The sequence below is a fragment of the Ursus arctos genome, unplaced genomic scaffold, assembly GCF_023065955.2.
Source record: "Ursus arctos isolate Adak ecotype North America unplaced genomic scaffold, UrsArc2.0 scaffold_25, whole genome shotgun sequence".
Taxonomy (NCBI): Eukaryota; Metazoa; Chordata; class Mammalia; order Carnivora; family Ursidae; genus Ursus; species Ursus arctos.
Window position 1 is genome coordinate 25,501,024 of NW_026622930.1, and position 22,028 is coordinate 25,523,051.

Genomic DNA, 22,028 nt, shown 5'->3' on the forward strand with positions numbered 1-22,028 from the left:
ATTACTACTGACCTTACAGAAATAAAAAGGATTACATAAGAAAACTATGAAAAACAAATAAATAAAAGAATACTAAGAATAATTATATGCCAACAAATTAGATAAACTAAATGGCCAAAAACTAAAAACACACAAACTACCAAAACTGCATCAATACAAAACATGAATAGACCTATAACAAGTAGAGGTTGAATCAGTAATCAAAAACCTCCCAATAAAGAACAGCCCAGACTACATAGATTCACTGGTGAATTCTATCAAACAGTTAAAGAATTAACAGCAATCCTTCTCAAAGTCTTCCAAAGAAGAGGAGGGAATACATTATACGAGGCCAGCATTACTCTGATACCAAATCCAGATAAAGATATCACAAGAAAACTACAGATCAAAATCCCTTATGAGTACAGATGCAAATACCCTCAACAAAATAACAGCAAACCAAATCAAGCAGCATATTAAAAGGATTATACCATGACCAAGTGGGCTTTATCTCAGGAATGCAAGTATGATTCAACATACAAGTCAATCAATGTAATACACCACATTAATAGGATGAAGGAAAAAAAACTCTCAACTAATGCAGACAAAGCATTTAACAAAATCCAACACCCTTGCATGATAAAAAAAAAGAAACAAAAAAGGGGCGCCTGGGTGGCACAGCGGTTAAGCATCTGCCTTCGGCTCAGGGCGTGATCCCGGCGTTATGGGATCGAGCCCCACATCAGGTTCTTCCGCTATGAGCCTGCTTCTTCCTCTCCCACTCCCCCTGCTTGTGTTCCCTCTCTCGCTGGCTGTCTCCATCTCTGTCGAATAAATAAATAAAATCTTTAAAAAACAAAAACAAAAACAAAAAAAACAAAGGAATAGAAACTTCCTAAACATGATAAAGGGCATTCATGAAAAACCCACAGTTCACATCATACTGAACAGTAAAAGACTGAAAGCTTTTCCCCTAAGATCAGAAACAGGAAAGAAAAAGTTGCCCATTTTTACCACTTCTATTTGATATTTTACTGGAAGTTCTAGCCAGAGCAATTAGGTAAGAAAAAAAATAAAAGGCATCCAGGTTGGAAAGGAAGCAGTAAAATCTCTACGTGCAGATGACATGATCTTAGACACAGACAGTGCTAAAGAACACACACACACACACACACACAAACTATCAGAGCTAATAAATGAGTTCAGCAAGGTTTCAGGATCCAAGATCAACATACAAAAATCAGTTGTATTTCTGCACACTGACAATGAACAACCCAAAAATGAAGTTGAAAAAACAATTCCATTTATGATAGCATTAAAGAGAATAAAATAATTAGGAATAGAGTTAACCAAGGAACTCTAAAACTTATACACTGAAAACTACAAAACATTGCTAAAGAAATCAAAGATGACCCAAATAAATGACAAGACATCCCATGTTTACAGACTGGAAGACTCAATACTAAGACGGTAATATGCTCCCATCACAAGCCCAACACCCTTTTTGCACAAAAGGAAAAGCTGATCCTAAAATTCATACGGAATTGCAAGGGATCCTGAATAGCCAAAAAATCTTGAAAAAGGAGAGTAAAGTTAAAGGACTCAACAACCCAACCCAATTTTAACACTTAGTACAAAGGCAGAGTAATCATAAACAATGTGGCACTGGTATAAAGGTAAATGGAATATTAAGAGTCTAGAAATAAACCCATACATCCAAGTCAACTGATTTACAGTGACAGTGCCAAGACCATTCAGTAGGGAAAGAATATTCTCTTCAACTAATCACACTGGGACAGCTGGATATTCACATGCAAAAGAATGAAGGTGGACCCATATCTCACATTATATTAAAAAGTTAACTCAAAATGGATCAAAGACCATTTAGCTCTAAATGTAAGCACTTAACCTATAAAACTCTTAGCAGAAAGCATAGGGATTATGACCTTGGATTAGGCAATGGTTCCTTAGATATGACACCAAAAGCATAAGCAATGAAAGAAATAAACTGCATGTCATCGAAATGAAAAACTTTTGCTCAGGAGAGAACACTATCAGGAGAATAAAAAGACAAACCAGAAAATAGGAAAAAGAATTTGGAAATCATATATCTGATGAGGGTTTAGTATCTAGAATGTATAAAGAACTCTTCTAACTCAAGAACAAAAAGTCAAGCAACCCAATTCAAAAGGCAAAGCAGGGTGCCTGGTGGCTCAGCTGGTTAAGCGTCTGACTCTTGATCTCAGCTCACTCAGGTCTTGATCTCAGGATCATGAGTTCAAACCCTCACTGGGCTCCACACTGGGTGTGGAGCTTATTTAAAAAAAAACAAAAAACAAACACACAAAAAACCAGGCAAAGGCTCTGAATAGACATTTCTCTAAAGAAGATATACAAATGACCAAGAAGCAAATGAAAAGATGCTCAAGGTCATTAGTCATCAGGGAAACGAACATCAAAACCACAATAAGCTACCAGTTCACATACCCAGGAGAGCTATAATCTAAAGAACAGAAAATAACAAATGTCAGGGAGGATGTGCAGAAAATGGAACTCTCCTACATTGTTCGTGGGAATGTAGAATTGGGCAGTCACTATGGAATATCCTTTGGCAGCTCTCTAACAAGTTAAACACAGAATTACCCTAAGACCCAGCAATCCCATTCCTAGGTATAGACCCAAAAGAATTAAACACAGGTGTTCAAACAAAAACCTGTACGTGAATCTTCAGAGCAGCACTATTCACAAGAGCCAAAAGGTGGAAACAACCACCAACTAATCCATCAACAAATGAATGGATAAGCAAAATACAGCCCTCCGTGAAAAGGAACAAAGTACTGACGCATGCTACAACATGGATGAACCCTGAAAACATTATGCTAAGTGGAAAAAGCCAGACACAAAAGACTACACATTATACGAGTACATTTGTATGAAGTACCCAGAATAGGCAAATCAGAAGAGAGAAAGTAGATGAGCAGTTACTACGAACTGGGGTAAGGGGTCACAGGGAGTGACCGCTTAATGGAAATGGGGTACACTTGAGGATGATGAAAATGTTCTGCAACTAGACATGGTGTGGGTCGTACAACACTGCGACTGCACTAAATGCCACTGAAGTGTACGCTCTAAAATGTTTAAAAGGGTACATTTTGTTTTGTGTCTTTTACCACAAAAAATAACAGTAACACATATACACATAATTCTGAGGGAAAAAACTCACAGAAGGAAGGCAATTTAAGATGCAGAAAACTTAAGAAATTCCAAATAATCCTGAAGTATAAAAAAAAAAAAATCATGAGATTTTTTTTTCTCATGGCCAAGGCCCTTTTCCTATTCACATGTGATATCAACTTCTGTAAGACGAGGTTCCCGGGGCCATGCCCACCCTGCCCGCCGTGGGGGAAGCCATACCTACCTCCAATTACTCGAATATTGTTGTCCTTTGTCAGAATAGCCTCAGCATGGAACACCAAAACTGGAATTCTCCTGCAGCCTCCAGTCCACATGATACACGGATGATCCCTACAGCCGTAACAGAAGGCTTTTATTAATTGACAGCTCAAAATCTGAATTAATGACTGAAGCAGATCACTGTGGTTTGCTGCTTGGCAATTTTCCCTCCTCCTGGAACAAGAATCCCAAATGTCCTATGGGAAACCATTCAGCTCCCATTCTTAGCCATGGGGTCTAGTTAAGATGAACTGCGTCCCTGCTCCAGGGACAGGCTTTGATTGGCCACAGCCAGTCGGGGCCTTCCACCCCTCAGCTCTCGTTAGTGGATCAGGAATGAGCACACAAACCAACTGTAGCCAGTGAGTGTCAGAAGATATGTTGTGAGACCCTCTGAAAAAGAGGAGCTTTCTTTCTCTCCTATGGCAGCGACGGGAGAGAAGGTCTCTTCTCCTGGGTGGTGTAAGAGAATGAGGTACGTAAATACAACTGTCATTTTGTGACCTTGAAAGGAAAGCCTGGAGCTGCAGGTGAACGAGGAACTCAGTGGGAACCCCACCGGAAGAATGAGAAAAATGAGATCCTGAGAGGCAAATGTGGAGTTGCAGAATCCAGTCGTTGCTAAATATGAGTTCATAAAGTCCCTTTATGGGGGACCGTGGGGAAAAAATCTTTAAGATAAAATTTAAAAATTCCTTTTATTATTTAGGACAAATTATGTTTTAATCCCTAGCATACATAAAGAGTCCTAACTAATATACAGCATTCACAATCACTTGCCCTTTTACACCCTATAGTCCCTTTTTAAGCCAATTTGATAACCCATCCTAAGATTCGGAGCTAGGAACCCAAAATTAATACAAGCGCTCCAGTTAAAACCACATATTGTAAAGCAAGCCTATACTAAATGGAACAATATTTTTCTCCAGAAAAGGATCTCTGACTTTTACTCTCTTACCCTATCCTCAGGAAATCTCTGTTTAATCAATCTTAGACAGATGTGTATTTACTGACAGATAAGGAAAATCTTCAACCTCCTTACTGCCAGGGAGTTAGAAGGTAAAGAAATGACCTGAGTCCCTACTATGTGCCAGGAATTAAAGTAAAAGCTTTCGCATGTTATCTCACTTAGTCCTCTTGGCCGCACACCATGAACTGAAAAAAAGGTGTCTCAGAGAGGATACGTGATTTGTTCAAGGTCATGTAGCTGGTTAAGTGAGGGAACAGGTACCTGAACCCAAACGCCTGCCTTCACTCTTTCCGCCCTTCCTTCTCCCTGATCACACTTCAGTGATGTTTTGTATGCAGAACACCTTAAATTCAACCCTTTGGGAACCTGCACTAATCAATTCCTTAAACAGAATAAGATCCATTCAGCCAAAATTTGGGCTGCTCTCAAAAACTCACATGACCACATCCCTTAAAAAAGGTCATACTAGGGACAACTGGGTGGCTCTGATGATTAAGCATCTGCCTTAGGCTCAGGTCATGATCCCAGAGTCCTGGGACTGACTGTCACATCCGGCGCCTTGCTCAGCAGGAAGCCTGTTTCTCCCTCTGCCTGCTGCTCCCCCTGCTTGGGCATGCTTACTCTCTCTCTCTCTCTCTCTGGTAAATAAATAGTATCTTTAAAAAGGAAAAAAAAGAATTATACTTTAAAAAAAAGTCATACTACAAATCTCAAGGCCAAGTCAGACCCTCCCAACCCAAGTTTAAAAAGATCCCTGTTTTGAATGCACAGGCTGCCAGGCTACCAATCTGAGAAGTGAGGCAGCCTTGAGACTTGGTATGAACTGCCAAAGTGTTTTAGTAAGGAAAAGCAAAGAACACCATACCTAGTTCATTTCCTGTTTTCTAGAACTGGAATGTGGATGCTTACTACTGTTCCTGCTTTTTGACTTGGGTAATAGTGCCCATTTGTGAGAAAAGGTATTTATCAGGGGCACTTTTTAGCAAGAAGGATTTTTTTTTTGTGTGTGGTTTGCTTGCTTTTTAATCTTATACACCTGTAAAATGTGGGCAGGGGGCCAGATGATTTCTAGGATCTCTTCCAACTATAATTTTTCCACTATATTTCTAAGTCACAGGATAGAGAAAAAATAGGCAGCCTGAACTGCAGTCTTGGACAGAAACTCTGGAAATTATCCCAAGCTCCTTGTCAATCTAGCACTAGCTACAAACTGGCACCACTGTGCCTTCCCACTTACGAACAATGGATTACTGCTATAAGTTAAAACGCCTGACAAGGGTCAGGAACACAATAAATAGCTATACGGCTGAAAAGAGCCAAGGCCCTAGCTATGCTATTTGTGGGAAGCCAAATCCTTGTCAAGAGAAATCCTTCCACTTACAACCTATAAAAAGATAAAAGAGGTGGTAGAAACATTATGAATTCAGTATGGTCAACTAAAACACACTTATGGCAAGATGCTACGTTGTCAATAAAAGCATGCTCCCACCAGGTGGTGCTAAAGGCAAAAGATTCAAATGGTGAGAAAACTGAAAATTGGGACTTTATTGTTTAAAGATTTTATTTATTTATTTGACAGACAGAGAGGCAGCGAGAGAGAGGGAACACAAGCAGGGGGAGTAGGAGAGGGAGAAGCAGGCTCCCCGTGGAGCAGGGATCCCGATGCGGGGCTCGATCCCTGGACTCGGGGATCATGACCAGAACCGGAGGCAGACGCTTAACAACTGAGCCACCCAGGCACCCCTGAAAATTGGGACTTAAAATTTTCATTCACACCGGAAACTGGCATATATTAAGAAAATATGCTCTTATGGGCATGAACGAACATAAGGCTTGGATGCTTAACTACCGAAGAAGAACAGTTTCAAGGTTTACTTTATTGAAAGCCTAACAATATTTTGATTCTTAAGAAGCAATTACATGAGGCATATGTATTATTCACTCCTGGGACCTAGCCTACATAACTCAAAGCTTTGAGGCCTAATTCATACCAATGCCCCTGCTGGAAAGGACTTCCCCACTTCCATCCATCTGATCCCACACTTAGGCCCAGGACATCTCACCACCCCCATGGAGCCTTCGCCCAGCTCCTCCAGCCCACAGTGATGCCTTCTGTCTCTGAACTCCTGTAGTGCTCACTGTATAATCATTTGTTGAAGACATTTTTAACCCCCATGTATATGTTTATGAACTGCTAAAAAGCTGGCTTTTATGATAGTAACTGAAATTATCTTTTTAGTGCCTGAAGAAACCTTATATCAAATCCTTCCACAATCTACATATAAATTTTTATTTGGGATCCGCTCGCAAAATATAGAAAAAAATCCCCTTTAAGTTTAGTATCTGAAATAATGCCATGCAAAACAAGGATTTCCTGGACAGTTTCTAGCCCTAAAGTCCAGGATTGCCAGGTGTTAACACTTTAATACAGCGTTGGGATCTCAGCAGATCTAGCAGATGTCCATGGATATACATCTTTGGATCACATCAACATCCTTAGATAATTTAAGGACTTACAACTTCCAGAACCTTAAAAATGTAAGCATATTACTCCAAGCATAAATAAGATTGACATAAGATTCCTAATGTATATAATAAGTGTCTGATAGACAAGACACGAACCGATGGAACGTTAACAGTCAAAAGTCAACAGGAATCTGAAAGGAGGAAGAGCAAAAAATCCATGAGTCTGGATTGGGGTAGGGAATTACACCTGTATGCTCACTAACTTCTACTAGAAATTTAGCCATTTCTCAATTATGAATATAGGCAACAAAGCATTATCCGTGCCTTTGAGATTGTCTGAAATTATTTTTTTTTTAAAGATTTTTATTTATTTATTTATTTGACAGAGACAGCAGCTAGAGAGGGAACACAAGCAGGGGGAGTGGGAGAGGAAGAAGAAGGCTCCTAGTGGAAGAGCCTGATGTGGGGCTCGATCCCAGAACGCTGGGATCACGCCCTGAGCCGAAGGCAGACGCTTAACAACTGCGCCACCCAGGCACCCCTGAAATTATATTTTTAATACCATATTACGGTTGTTGCAGATATCTCAAAATATCATTTACATTTACCACGACTTCTAAGTTATGGTACTTGTTAAACTTGCCACACAATCACCTGTGCCTTCCTCATCTGGCATGATGAGGCTGCACAACGACTTGGCAGCTGTCCTCCCAATCATTCAGATGCCAAATGGTGACACGTCACAGCGGTGGTCCAGACACCGACGATGCTTCCCAATATTCCCCCCTTATAAGTGCTAATCAAAGACTACACCCACAGGGTTGGGGCGCCTGGGTGGCACAGAGTGTTCGACTCTTGGTTCCAGCTCAAGTTGTGGTCTCGGGATGGAGATCGAGCCCCGAGTCAGGCTCCCCACTCAGCACAGAATCTGCTGGAGACTCACTCTCCCTCTCCCTCCACCCCCCCTTCTCTAAAATGGATATATAAATCTTAAAAAAAAAAAAATTACCCCACAGGGTGATGAGCTTATGCAAACGAGCAAAAACAATCTTCATGCTGCTGTCTTTAGAAAGTAAAATTTAACTTTCCCATGTTTTAAATGATTAATCTTGTTGTTTAATGCATTAATTAAAAAGCACATATTACTATATCACAAGTTGGGGTTTTTTTAATTTTAATAACTGTATTTCAATGTAATTGGTATTATCTGCAATGATATATATTTTAAGCACCTAAAAATATTATTCTGATAAGGAATACATGGCATAAAAAAAGTTAAGAACCCCTGCTCTAAGATGATCTACAGCATAAAACTTCCATTTATTTATTTGTTCTGTTGGTCACTCAGGTGGAAAGTATTTACCAAGTACCCACTACAATATTAGGTTGAAAATCTGAAATTGTCAGTATTTGACTAGTTTTAATTTACCAAAACAGCAATTTCATAGAGTTCACCCTAATACTCATCAGACCCAACTCATAAGCCCACTAATAAAAGAAACAGTCATGAAGTAAAAGAATGATCTTGAAATTAGACTGAAGCTTGCAGAAGTTAAAAATTTTATAAACTAGGTAAGAGGCAGCACACAGAAAGCAAAAAGTCACAAGAACATAAAGTGACCAGAGGGAATTATCCATTTAATTATCCCAAATAAGACTGACCCAAATATAATGTCAAATCTCTTTTCTTTTCCATGACCTAACAGTGATGAGAAACCCTTCCCAAAGCTTTATGAATGATTCAATAATTTTTTCTAGTTACATCAAATAATGTTATCTTCTACTTTATAATAAGAAATGCACTTTAAATTCAAAATTAAAGCCAGTAAGAATAATGCCTTAACATTTATATAGCACTTCATCATTTAAAAAGTAATTTCATACATATCATTCTATTTGGCCCCTACCATTCCCCTACAAAACAGCCTTGGAGGTATTATCCCAACTTTTCAGGTTACATAGCACACACATATCCAAAAGGACTCACAGAGAATCTTAGAAACTAATCTTAACTCTAAGTCAGACTCTCTCTTTGTTCTCTGTGTCAAGTAATAATGCTAACGGAGGCAAAATAGCAAAGTGCCTCAAAATCCACAAAAACTCGGTCTGAATCTCAAACCATCCCTTACTCTCTCTGAGTCCCTGAAAAAGTTCTTTGATCTTTGTGAGGCTAAGCTTACTAAAGTGGGAATAATAACATCTTCAGATTAAATGAGACACATCAGTTAAGGCCCTTACAATCGTCTATGCTAAATGATAAGCTGCACTTATCATCATTCATTTTTATTGTTATGAGAATCCAGCTATCAAGAAGCTAGACTCTTACCTAGAACAACTCAGGAAAGCAATGTGGTTCAATGGCACAGCACAGGTTACAGAATTCTAATGTACTGTCCCACAGTTACTCTGGTACATTACTTGACCTCTCTATATACGATCATTCTATCATTGTAAAGGCTTTTGAGAATATAACATAACCTATCTCACAGAGTTTGGAGACCTCCTTTGCTTGAATATCTACAAATTTAAAAGTCTCCTATGTTAGGAGCTCCAAACAAGAGTTCACAAAAAGCAATATCTAGAGCCTCCTCTCATTTCAGATAGCCAATGGTGACCAATTCATAAAATCTTGGATTAGATTGTGGATAAATACTAAAGCCAGAGTCAAACTATACCAAAGGAAGGACTGCATAAACCCTAAAGGCAAAGGGTCAAAACCAGCCTCGCTCTTACTTACTCTTGGCTTACCACCTCCTCATCCTCTGAGGACGATGCTGTTTCCTCCAGGTCCCGGGCCATCACGACTGGCATTTCCTTTAGGGTTTGTCATGCAGTCAGCAGATGGGGGCCTCGGAGACCTTTCCTTGCAGATTCACCGGATCAAACAATTTAGGTGGCACTGTTTCCTGCAAGAAAGCCAAATGATTTGAAACACAATGGCATTTTCTATTTGTTGATTATTGCTATTGATCTTCCAAGTAACAAATATGAATGTTTACTTAAACGGTGTCCAATGTCTAGAAACTTACCTTCTATCACAGTGCTTCTATCACTTACGCCACAAAAATCAAGGTTTTTTTTTTTTTTTCAAAAACATACTGTCTGTCCTCCATGTATTTAAAGAGTTGTTACTAAATTTGAGCTTCTCGTTTTTCTTTTATATGCTAAACCTAACAAGGATTAGCTTCTAGGAAAGTCCGACGTAAGTGGCTGATGACTAAAACATAGACTCCTTGCTAGAAAAGCTTAACCTGGGTTAAAAACAAAAACTCAAGATTTAGGACCCTTGAAAATATTTCTTTAGACACTAGGATAAGCACACAGCTGAAATGCCTTCATATTTCTCTAAAACAAATTCAACCACTAAACTAAAAAATATATTCTCCTGAATCAAGGTGATAAATAGCTGAAAAAGAACAAAAAACAAACAAAAACACTGTCTTTCCACTCTCAAAAATTATTCTCCCTTACTAAAAATCACAAACTATGACTTGAATCTCATAGACATTAAAATTAGCTATTTACCATAACCCTATTACTCAGAGATAACCCTCTGATGTCTATCTTTGCAAATCTTGTTTTGTTATGCATTCAAAATATGGTAAGATCGTAAACGGGACAAAAACCCGCCGATCCCGATAATGATCCCTACAGATCCTCAGCGGAACGGGTAATATCTAAGAACTTCAAAGGAGTTCTTCCGAGGATTCCCAACAGGATTTCTCGATCTTTCCCAAATGTTGGGAAGTCCTTTAAATTAAAACAAGCAAAACCTCCAAGCAAGGAAGAGATGCCAAACCTGTCCCAGACTGCCCGCAGAGTCTGGAGAGAGACACGGAGATCGGAAGAAGATTAAGGACACTCGCCCAAGAAGCGTCCTCGCCCTAAAGGGATCAGCCCCTCGGCCCCACCCCCGGTTCACCCCAATCCCAGGTAGGTCCTCAAATGCTCCCCAAGCGAAGGACAGGGATGACTCCGCCGCAGCGATTCAGCCCAGCGCGCCCGGAAGCCAACAGCTACTCCCGGACTCCGAGAGGGAAGTGTAGCGGCCGGCGCCCGCCCAGACTCGGGAGCTCACCTCCCTCGCGTAGGGGAGCGCGCCGGCGCAGGCGTTTACCTGTCTCATCTTCCCATGACTCCGGGCGGGCCAGCGGGGACCGCGCTCTGCGCCTACCTCCCTCCTCCTTCCCCAGCAGGGCTCACGGCCGCCGCCGACGGCTGCTTCCCCCGTTACTACAACAACCAACAAGCAACCGCCCGCTCGGAGCCACTGCGCAGGCGCCCGCCACCCCGCGCTGACAACGCTCGGCTGCGGGCGCGAAGGAATGTCGTCACCGCCGCGCAACGCGGGCGCAGAGCTTTGCTCTCAGCAGAAGTCTAGACTTCTTTTTCCGCTCTTTTTCCCTCCACTCGTAAAGGGTTGACTCCAGCCCTGGAATTCTTCCGCCACGCTCAACAAGAGGGTTTACTGCGTGAGCGGCGGTACCCGGTATGAAGCTTGGACAGCGGCAACCACTGATTGGCAGTAAAGGGGTTCACGCCCCATCTCCTGCTCGAGCAAAAGCGGAGCAGCCAATCAGAGCGAGGACTGACGGAAACGACCCAATCCTGGAGCCGGCTGTGGGCGGGGGCGAGGACAAATGGCTCAGGTGGACTACTCGCTGGATCTGCTTTGGGGCTTTGCTGCTGCTGCTGCTGCTGCTGCCGCCGCCGTCGCCGCTACCGCTTCTCCAGCTGGTGCTGCCGCTGCTGTGGTGGGGGTCCGGTCACCAGGTACAGAGAGTGTGGGGGAGAAAAGGGAGGGAGGCGTTTTTGTGGCATCTGATTGAGAGGATAGGGAGAGTCTGGAAAAATGGAGGTGAGATGGAAGGAAGATCCCTGGAAGCAACCTTTTGGAGGAGCAAGGGGTTCGAGAACCCTTGGGAAGGGGGAGCTGGGACTATGAAGATGAAGAAGGCTTGGTAGGTTCGGGGAACCAATGAATGAATGAACGAATGACCAGCCACTAGGAGCCCAGCACAGGGCAAGGAACCTTTTCATTTTCTCATGTAATTCTCACAGTAACCCTTGAGATAGGTATTTTGAAAGCTCCATTTTGCAGTTTTCTCACCCAGGATTGCACAGCTACAAAATGTGGAAGGATAGGACCTCCCTCCTGACTAGTTTAAACACCACACCTTTGCTGGGCCAGGCCAGGCCAAAATTTGAGAATAGATGTTAGATACTTTAGGAGGCCCTAAAGCTTTAGGGAAATGGAGTTGAGGGATTTGGTAGAGCAGTTCGGAAGAGTGCTCAGGCTCTGCCCTTATCAGCTATCTGTTGGGATTTCTAAGAGCTACCATGAAATGGGCATAAGTTCTCTCAAAGAGGGGAGCCGTCCATATGGCTTTTCTGACCCTGGGAGGAGAAGGCCTGAGTCACCTGTTGAGAAATGGGGAAAAATGAGGATGAGGGGATCTTGGCCCATGCCCTGATCGCTTCTGATTTTCTAGTAAAGCTCTCCTCTCTCTGGACTTCAGTGAGGTCGGTCCATTGTTGTGATCTACCATTCCCTGAGGGATTCCTCTTCCTCCTCTAGAGCTCTTTTTTTGGTTGTTTTTTTCTTTTCTTTTCTTTTTAGTGCTTCACACTGCCTGAGGCCATGGCTGACTTTAATATTTATTTCAGCTGGGTAGCATAAGACTGCACTGCAACTTCCACCAGAGTGACAAAGGAAGCCTGATGGTTTATCACCACTTCAGGCCCAAGAAGTTAACCTGACAACAGATAAACTGTGGGGAAAGCAAAAGACAACCAAAAAAAACCAAAAAACTACCAACACTACAATGAAGATGAGAAGTAATTCTATTATTCAATTCTTTATCTACATGACTTTTATTTAAATCAAGTTGATTGAGGGGCACCTGGGTGGCTCATTCGGTTAAGTGTCTGCCTTCAGCTCAGGTCGTGATCTCAGGGTCCTGGGATCGAGCCCCGCATCGGGCTCTCTGCTCAGGGGGGAGTCCATTTCTCCCTCTCCCTCTCTCTCAAATAAGTAAAATCTTTTAAAAAATAAATAAATAAATCAAGTTTATTGAAAACATTGCTCTTCAAGAGTTCATCTAAGCTTTTTGAAAAACAAAAAGTACATAATGTTGTTGTATTTTGTATACAACTTCAAGACAGAAGTGGATATAGTGTGCTTGTCTTCCTTCAAAATAGAAACTTCATCAAAATATTCTCAGACAGTGAGGCACTATCGCAGAGCACGGTTTGTATCTCAGCTCTGCCATGAGTTAGCTGCGTAACCTCAAGCACATCACTTAACATTTCTGTGCCAACCCTTATCTGTCAAATGGAAAGAGTAATAGTGCCTGCCCACCTTGTTTAAGGCTTAAATGAGATCATTTATGTTAGGTGCTTGGCACAGTGCATGACATAGACAAATGCCTGATACCTGTTAGCTATCATAATTTCTCTTGCAACCCAACGCCAACATTGTTCGTTCCTTCTCTACATAATTGTCATGCTAGTTCTCAAGTCACAGAAGTTTATTTACTTTTAACCTGTATATTGTTCTAGCTTGTGGAGCATGGATTACCTGAGAACCAGAGTAGAGAACACCTGAGAGTGTAAATTGCCCTTGCTCCATAGATTCCGCTCAAATGTATAAGCTTTTATGTGCTTGGAAGGCTCTGTCATCAATAGCCAGACAGATATCTGTTAATAGATTTATAGTCACCTTGAGCCACTTGCATGACAAGGGAATGACATAAAAAACTAGGCTAGAATAAAGATATTAAAGAACTGATTCCAGCCAAGAGAGAAGCGTTCTGATTTAGCCTAACATCGTGGAGAAGCTGCTTAGACAATAAGTACTACGCCACTTACTGCAAAGTATACTATTGATTCACCACTACTAGTGTGACTAAATATCAAGACCAATTTCTCTAAGTCTTACACAGAGTCCATTTTATTACCTGATAGTAATATTTGTACACCTCTTCTTTGTTCCCTTTTTTCTCCATTATTTTTGGCTGGCTTTACCATTTCCAGGCACTGCGTTATTTAGCCCTTTCCACTCTAGGTAAACGTTAAGCACCCTTTGGCTTAGGGTAAATATCCAGGCAGTGTGCTAACCCGGTGAAGTAAGAATAGTCTGTTTAGATAACTGAGAGTGGGCGAACTTCAGGATCTTGGAAAGGAATTCACAAAGAGATTGCCCAGATAAGCTTAGTATAGCCCTCGGGAGTGGGATACAAGTTAACTACCCAAGTCAGAGAGCTTATGGTTGAAGTAAGCTAACTGCTGTTTTGTTCCCAAGGCAAAAAGCCCTCTCGGGTTGGAGGGAAGTCATGAGCCGTTTCTTGAACGTGTTACGAAGCTGGCTGGTTATGGTGTCCATCATAGCCATGGGGAACACGCTGCAGAGCTTCCGAGACCACACCTTTCTCTATGAAAAGCTCTACACAGGCAAGCCGGATCTCGGTAAGAAATCAGAGAACTGTATCCTTCATGGGAGTGGCCCCAAATGGTGGATGCCAGACCAGGCTGTCCCTAAAAACAAGCTAGGAAGTTTAAAAACAAACACACAGCACAGGTGCCCGTTTTCTTCTCCAAACTTACTTCTTGAAACTTCCATCCGCTGAGTGGGGCCCAAGTCTATTTTTCTATAACTTCCCAGGTAATTCTGAGGTGGGCTAATCTAACCTTTATTGGCCATTGGAATAATAGACTTTGCGGATAGCACTTGGCCCTTTTTCCTCCCAAGCTTGTCTGAATACCTTTTCACCCATTTTATGCTGTCATTTGCGTATTACAGGCAATACAAAAAGTATTACAAGGGCAGGTGAGAAAAGAGACTTATTTGGCGACTCTGGGGTGCCCCACTAGAAAGCTGTAAAAAAAGCTTTTCATATTATTTCAGTCCTCTTCAGAAGCTAGGTTGTACCACATACAGTTTATGCCGTGTTGCAGGTGGGGAGTTACTAACCCAAGGTCTTCCCAAACCGTGAAGAGTCCCTGAGAAGATATCCAAAGTTCCTCTGAGCTGGTGTCCCAGAATGAAACGTAGAAGGCCTCTGGTGGTCTTTCCCAGTTTCTTGAGCCTCCCTGCCGAGAGTATTTTCACATTTCAGCTTGTGCTTCCTTGCACCGATGTGTGGGATAATAGTGTTTGAGCCGCAGCACCATTTCACGCAGCTGACAGTTCTGTGTCGCATTTATAGCTAACCCAGATTCAGGCTCTGACCTAGCTCGTTTTTCTGCAACATCTCCGTGCAAAATGAATCTAAGTAGGCTGGGGCTCACTTTGAACAAAGCTCAAAAGGAGTAAAGTACCTGGAAAAGTGGGTAGGACGGTTCCACCGTTTCCCCCTCAAATGCTGCCCTCTGATGTCCAGGAACCCTGTGCAGATTCACAGGATTGTAGAGATTACCTGGTCTAGTCCTTTAAAGTTGACAGAAAAGCCCAGGGGTTATGCAGTTTACTCAAGGACACATAGCTGAGCCGAAGAACTGGCAGGGGGACGGGGTTGTCGTCTCCAGCCTGGAAGTAGAGACTGCCTCCGCCCTCATGATCTGGAGGCTCTCATGGTACTGAGATGCCGATGTTAGCAGTGTTCTGGAGCATTCCATAGAATTTCACCTGATACCTAACCTGCCTGGGGTTGGTGAAATATTCCACTTTTGTGTCTCTCTAACTAGAGCTATTTCCTCAGCCTTTTCATCAGAAGAGCTATCAAATTGGTTTATAGAATGTAGCCTCCCGGGGCCAACCACTAGATATTTGGTTGACATGTGGAATTGTTTCTCACCTTACTATCATCTAAAGGTCTTCGACGTTGTGGAATTGGTATCACTGTATGGTTTTCCAAAGGATGGGAAATCCTTTAAGCCCAAGTAGACATTAATAGACCTTTCAGGGCACCTGAGTGGCTCAGTTGGGTAAGCATCTGCCTTCAGCTCAGGTCATGATTCTGGGGTCCTGAGATCAAGTCCCACATCAGGCTCAGAGCCTTCTTCTCCCTCTGCCCCTCCCCCCACTTGTGCGTGTGTGCTCTCTCTCTCTCAAAAATAAATAAATAAAATCTTAAAAAAAAAAAAAATAGACCTTTCAGTTATCAGTCTTGTCCCTTGAAATTTCTCTTGCTCAGTAGACCAGCAAAGGAAGTATCTTTGCTTTCACTGTTTTGGCATTCCTCGTCCCAGGATGCATTAGATAAATGGCTGTACATTACAATTACCCAGGGAGAAAGTATTTTTAGAAAATACTTACTCCCAGGGCCTACCTCCAAAGAGTATGATTTAATTGATCTGGTATCCAGGACTTGGTAATTTCATAAAACTTCTTTAGTTGACTATAACAAACACTCAGGGTCAAGAACCGCTGCTGTGGTAGACTGTGATCAATACTTTCAGGACAAGATATTTAATACAGCAGAACAAAGCTCACCAAGAGTGACGTGGCCTCAGCAAACACCAAAGAAGCAGTGCTTTGTTCCAGTACCAAGTACACAGGAAACCAGCCCGGTGTGGCCTTTGTTTACATAATATAGATCTGGATTCAGGAGAAGACTTAAGTCTCTTCAAGACCAGACTGAGCATCTGGCTCTGTCCCAGGATTTCTGAGTTCTCTCCTGCATCCGCCTCGAAAGTTTACTGACCTCGCAGGCATCTCGTATTGACGCCCGACTGTCTGCAACATTCCCCCAGACGTGTCCTCATCTAGACATGCTGGACATCACCAGCACCAGCGTGGCTTCCAGGACAGAGGTAGAAACTGCTACAGTCAGGAGTTATTGTCTAAGTGGGCTCTTTGTTGGGTTTCTACTCTTAAAACGCCCCTGCCCAACTGTAGACATTTGAAGAGGAGCTGGGCGGTTCTCAGGCTGGGATTCCTTCCATTCCTACTGGTTGCCATGTGCAGCACCAGAGCCTCCCCTCTGTCCAGCCAAAGGGAGTTCAGGCTCTGCAGCCTGCCTCCCGTGAACCACCAGTGAAGTAAGAAGAGTTTGGAGGGAACCCTAACTCTCCCCTCTCGACACTCTTGCTTTTTTCTGCTCTACAGTGAATGGCCTCCAAGCTCGGACTTTTGGGATCTGGACGCTGCTGTCATCAGTGATTCGCTGCCTCTGTGCCATCGACATCCACAACAAGACGTATGTAAGGGAAGGAAGAGCATAGCATCCTTTCGTAGGAAATCAGGTGCTAGGCATACCCAGTGTGGTCCTCCCCTTGGAGACCTGTTAATTTTCATACATTAGCCTAGAAGGTGGATAATAAATGGTCCTATTCTTTCCAGGCCTAAAAAAAAAAAACATAATAGGCATCAGAGGTCTTTACAGTTTGAAAATTCTTTGCAAGTGAATAGCAGCTGGCAGTGTCATGATCCAGTGGCCTGCATCATACCCCTCTACTTCTCTACTAAAGAATCAGCCCTTCTTCTACTAAAGAAGTAGAGTAGTGTGCTCTTTTTAGAGCAGCCACCCACATATACCTTATCCTCACATTCCTCCTTAGGAAGTAGGAATGAACAGAAATCACAATCCATGAAAAAAGGAACCCACAAGTCAACTGCTGCATGCTTATGCAGGCTCAGTAGGTGAGGGTGAAAGAGAACCCAGGATCCAAAGAGACCAGCCTCTCTGGGGAACTCGGACTAGGGTGGAAACTTTGCAGACAACCATAGCTTCTTGTCTAGATCATGCTGTAACCTGTGCTGACCACTGGAGGGGGCTCGAACTTTCTTTCCAACCATCCTCACCACCATCAAAAGGGGAAAGTTTGCTCAGGTCACTGGCCAAGGCCACCAAAATGTCACCTTCACACTAAAATATTTTTCTGTCGTATCTAAGCTCTCAGCATTTGGGAAAAGAGGAGGTAATGACATTTACTGAGCACCTCTGATTATGCCGGGAGCTTTCATCTACGTGACCTTGATTAAGTCTCCTAGCAGCCCTGGGAGGTAATGATTTTCATTCCTGAGTTTGCAGATCTCCATGTTAGAGACCCAATTAATTTGAACTAAGGTAGACAGATTCAAGTGGGATTTGAAACAGGGCTATTAACCCTGTGATCTCCAATTTTTTGTTTTGTTTTGTTTTTTTTTGAACTTGAAACTATGGCTTGACTCGTTCTACATTGACACGTATTTTGGGAAGCAGTATGGTTTAGTGGAAACAGCCTGAGGCCCAAGAATGAAAACAAGAAAATGGGCTCTTGTCTCAGTTCTGTTACTAACTATTTTTGTAGCTGCAAGTTCATTATATGGTTGACCCTTGAACAACATAACATGGGCATTAGGGGCGCCAGCTCCCCACAGTTGAAAATCCGCGTATAGCTTTTGACTCCCCCAAAACTTAGCTACTAATGGCCTACTACTGACCAGAAGCCCTTACTGATAAAGTCGATTAAGACATATTTTGTATGTTATATGTGTTAGGCACTGTATTCTTACAATAAAGTAAGCTAGAGAAAAGAAAATGTTATTAAAACCATTAAGGAAGAGAAAATGCATTTACAGTAGTGTACTACAATTTATCTTTAAAAATCCACACATAAGCGGACCCATGCTGTTTAAACCCATGTTGTTCAGGGATCAGCTGTTCACCTTCTCTGCATCTTGGTCTCTGAGAGGAGGTAAGAATTAAATAATCCTTTTAAAGACCTTTATCATGACAAACTGCTGATGGGTATAAGAGGTGTATTTTTCATTTGCTGTGCTTTTGGAATGAGACTTATGTCATTATCACCCAGTCATTTCCCCTTCTTCCAACACAGAATAGCCACAAATGCGGACTTCTGTTTCTAGCCTTTTTTAACCTGGGACTTTGGTCCATGTTCTTCTGATATACACTCTGATTCTATTTCCTCCCTAACCAGAAATTCAAAATCAACACCCATACATACATATTTACTAAATGTATAAAACATGCACAGGAATGATAAAAATCAAATTTAACATAGGGGTTCCTTCTAGGGAGCAGGGAGGGAGGGGAATGGGATCCGGGTGGGATAAGGATACATAGAATGCTTTAACTGATATCTGTAATATATTTTATTTCTTAGAAACAAGTATCTGAAGCAAAAATGTCCAAACATCCAAATTGGAAGGAGCAGGGTATTGGTTACCTACAGGTTAATTATAGTATTCTATCATCAACAATTTTTTGTACATTTGAAATATTTCATAATTTTTTAAATGTCATAGTTAAAAAAAAGATATCTCCAATCCAAGTGGTCAGTCATCCTATAACCTGTCTCCTCTCCACCTCTTCATCAAAACTGAGGAACATGTTCTCTTCCCGTGAGGTTATCACTGTGTCCTCCACCTGATGGTGTTCCTGGGCTAAGACACAAAATCACAACAGCCCAGGTGGCAAGAGCATCTAAAAGCCCCATAGAGGTCCTTGCTGCTAATGCCTCATTCAGGCCCTTCATTCTGTGGCATCCATCCTATGGGCATTGACCAGCCCATGGCCCCACACCTGCCAGGTGGGCTTGGACGACAGAGCCAAGCCAATTTGAATAAGTAGAATATGTAAGCGTGATTGACCCCCAACTATCTTTACTGCTAGGAGTGCCACAACCCAGACTCTGCTTTGCTGTGGCTGGCTTCACCACCTTGCTACAACTTGGAGACCCACCGTGGATGTTGGGACCGTTCTCCTCTCAGTCTAGCCGTTGAAACCTTCAGTTTTGCCCTAGTAGAGGGTAAATTGGTGTGATCGAGCAGACAAGTCTTTCTCGGGCCCAAGTCTCCTTTTCCTTTAGCCATAGTCAGTTGCGGGGTTTGGATTCGTGTGTGTGCGCGCGCGTGCAATCTCACCACTGTTTGTCCCCTGCACTGAACGAACAGGCCTCCAGTTCCCATGTCTGTCTGCTCCCTTGTAGGCTGTACCACATCACACTCTGGACCTTCCTCCTCGCCCTGGGGCACTTCCTCTCCGAGTTGTTTGTCTTTGGGACTGCAGCTCCCACGATTGGCGTCCTGGCACCCCTGATGGTGGCAAGTAAGCATTGACCCCCGGGCCTCCCACGGGAACTGCACCCTAGGGCCGGGGGCAGGAGAGCAGACATATGGGAGTGTAAGAAAGTGCTGTGCCAATGTCAGCCACCCATCTTTTCTCTTATTTAAGGCTTCTCAATCCTGGGTATGCTGGTTGGGCTCCGGTACCTAGAAGTAGAACCAGTATCCAGACAGAAGAAGAGAAACTAAGGCCGGCATTACCACCTCCGAGACTTCGTCTTCCACCTTTGCTGTCCCCTTCCTTCATCCTCCCTCCTCTTTCATTTCTTTTCTGTATCATCCTGAGCGCCCTTACCACTGCTACCCTTTTAGGTTTGAGGTTTTTCTTACACTTAAAAATTTTGAAGATACAACCTTCATACAGAAAAGTATATAATGTGTACGTACAATGGAAAGAATCATTTTAAATAATTGAATACTCTGTACCGTCACCCAGATCAAGAAATTTCCAGCACCTCAGAACCCCCCCGTGTGCCCTTCCCCTACCTACAGACTCTTCCAGGATCCTTTTGCCAACCTTCAGCTTTTTTCCCATTTATTTTCATCCCTTCCTCTGACCTGTGTGGTGGGAACACTGAACTATGAAACTTACAGCTGCTGCGTCATCCAGAGCAGCTGCCACCAAGGGCTGCTTCAGGAGGTCGCCCTCCCAGCTTGGGCTCCTCTCTGCTGCTGGACCCAAGACTCTGAACCATCCGAGGAATAGGCAGTTCTTCTAAGAAGGGCTCCCCTGTAAGCATGGCTCATATACTTGTGTCTACAAGTGGATCAGGGTTGGAAGAGTCTGGGCTGTTTTTAGACCTTCCGGTCAGCTGTATTTGTGTAACAAATTTTGTAATAAATAGAAAAACCCTCCGCTTGGATCAGTCCTTGTACTTTGACCTCCCCTAAGCCAAGAGCACTCCTGCCCTCTCCGAGCCAGCCGTAGCATAGGATCGCAGCTTTTTGCTGATCAAATACACCGTAATGAGTAGGACAGCTCAAGGACCCAGGCACAGTTGGCTGCCTCTGGCCCCTCTTGTCACTTGTTCATTTCTCCTGAAGTCCAATCTGTCTCTCCTTCCCCACCTTCAAAATTCTGAGTTCACAACTAAACAGTCAGGACCCTTTCTTGTTTTCTTCCTAAGAAAGAAAGATTCTTGAGAAAGCAGAGACAGAAAACAGCACAGAAGAAACAGCTGCCTGACCACAGAAAGGAGAACATGAAACCCCAAGATAATGGACTGGAGCAGATAGTTGCCCTCCAGACACAATCCTGAGGGGCTCGTCACTGGCTGGGCCCACACACTGCGTGTAGACTCAAGAACCCATTCATTATTTCAACAAAGTACTTATTGAACACTTAAGTCCATGCCAGACACTTGGGAAAGGAAACGATGACCCAGGCAAAATGAGGACCCAAGCGAAATAATGACCCAGGCAATGTCTCTGTTCCTGTGGCCCATACACTGTAGTCAAGGAAACAGACAACAAAGCAACACATGAAAGAACAACTTCAGACAGTAAGAACTCTAGAAAACACGGTACTGTGATCAGGAGGGTAGGGGGTGGATGATTTACATTGTCAGGAAAGGCCTCCCTGGGGAGATGGGATCCGAACTGAGCCTTGAATGCCCAGGTATCCCATGTCCTCATATATGAGGCAGGCGTTTAGGGCAGAAGGTAGGAACCATTTGTTCAAGGAGTTAAGATCCTTGTAGTGAAGTTAGGAAGCAGAAGGTAAGAGGCTAGGTCAGGAAGGGGGGCAGGGGACTTGCAAGGGCATGTCAGGAAGCTTGAAGTTGAGGATACTTAAACACATCGGGAATTCTCTATCAGTTAAGGCTCTTTAGGTGAAAGGAACAAACTCATAAACTAGCTTAAACAATAAAGATAATGTTGGCTCACAAAACTGAAACATTAAGATTATAGGCTTCAGGAATGATTGGATCAGGACTCAGCCCTGCCCTCCTGTGTTGGCTTCATCCTCAGGCTGGATTCCTCCATGGCGCCGAAAGTGGTTGCAGTGATACCGTGCCTCATCCCCACACTACATCTAGAAAAAGAGCTCAGTGGCATGGACTACCCCTCACTCACCAACTATGGTCAAGAGGTAGTAAGAAAAGCAGTGATCTTACAGAGTTAGCATGTGAGTGCAGACCCACATGGAGC

At 43.0% G+C, this 22,028-nt stretch overlaps 2 protein-coding genes across 46 annotated transcripts in view; one reads left to right on the forward strand and one right to left on the reverse strand.

Annotated features, from left to right (window-relative positions):
* TTLL5 (tubulin tyrosine ligase like 5) overlaps positions 1-11,226 on the reverse strand; it is a 277,235-nt gene extending 266,009 nt beyond the window's left edge. For 41 of the 43 annotated variants that reach the window (XR_008961400.1, XR_008961407.1, XR_008961409.1 and 38 more), the window contains exons 1-3: positions 10,986-11,226; positions 9,606-9,774; positions 3,398-3,504 (exon numbers count right to left, since the gene is read on the reverse strand). Coding sequence is in view for 27 of the 43 variants with exons in the window: in XM_048220021.2 (XP_048075978.1) it covers positions 3,398-3,504; positions 9,606-9,679 (181 nt within the window). In the remaining 16 variants the exon portion in view is untranslated. Of the gene's footprint in view, positions 1-3,397; positions 3,505-9,605; positions 9,775-10,985 lie in introns of those variants that run through there. The other 2 variants (XR_008961415.1, XR_008961412.1) reach the window with 2 other exon arrangements.
* A 106-nt stretch (positions 11,227-11,332) lies between these two features.
* Positions 11,333-20,732, forward strand: ERG28 (ergosterol biosynthesis 28 homolog). 3 transcript variants are annotated; one of them, XM_044391298.3, is made up of 6 exons: positions 11,427-11,641; positions 12,536-12,706; positions 14,172-14,335; positions 16,917-17,007; positions 19,742-19,860; positions 19,987-20,732. In XM_044391298.3, the coding sequence occupies exons 3-6, from the start codon at positions 14,203-14,205 to the stop codon at positions 20,064-20,066; spliced, it is 423 nt and encodes a 140-aa protein (XP_044247233.1). In that variant the 5' UTR covers positions 11,427-11,641; positions 12,536-12,706; positions 14,172-14,202; the 3' UTR covers positions 20,067-20,732. The 3 variants fall into 3 exon arrangements, with proteins under 3 accessions (XP_048075980.1, XP_044247233.1, XP_026375259.1); XM_048220023.2 differs by lacking the exon at positions 12,536-12,706 and having other exon boundaries at positions 11,333-11,517; XM_026519474.4 differs by lacking the exon at positions 12,536-12,706 and having other exon boundaries at positions 11,432-11,641.
* Positions 20,733-22,028: the final 1,296 nt, after the last annotated feature.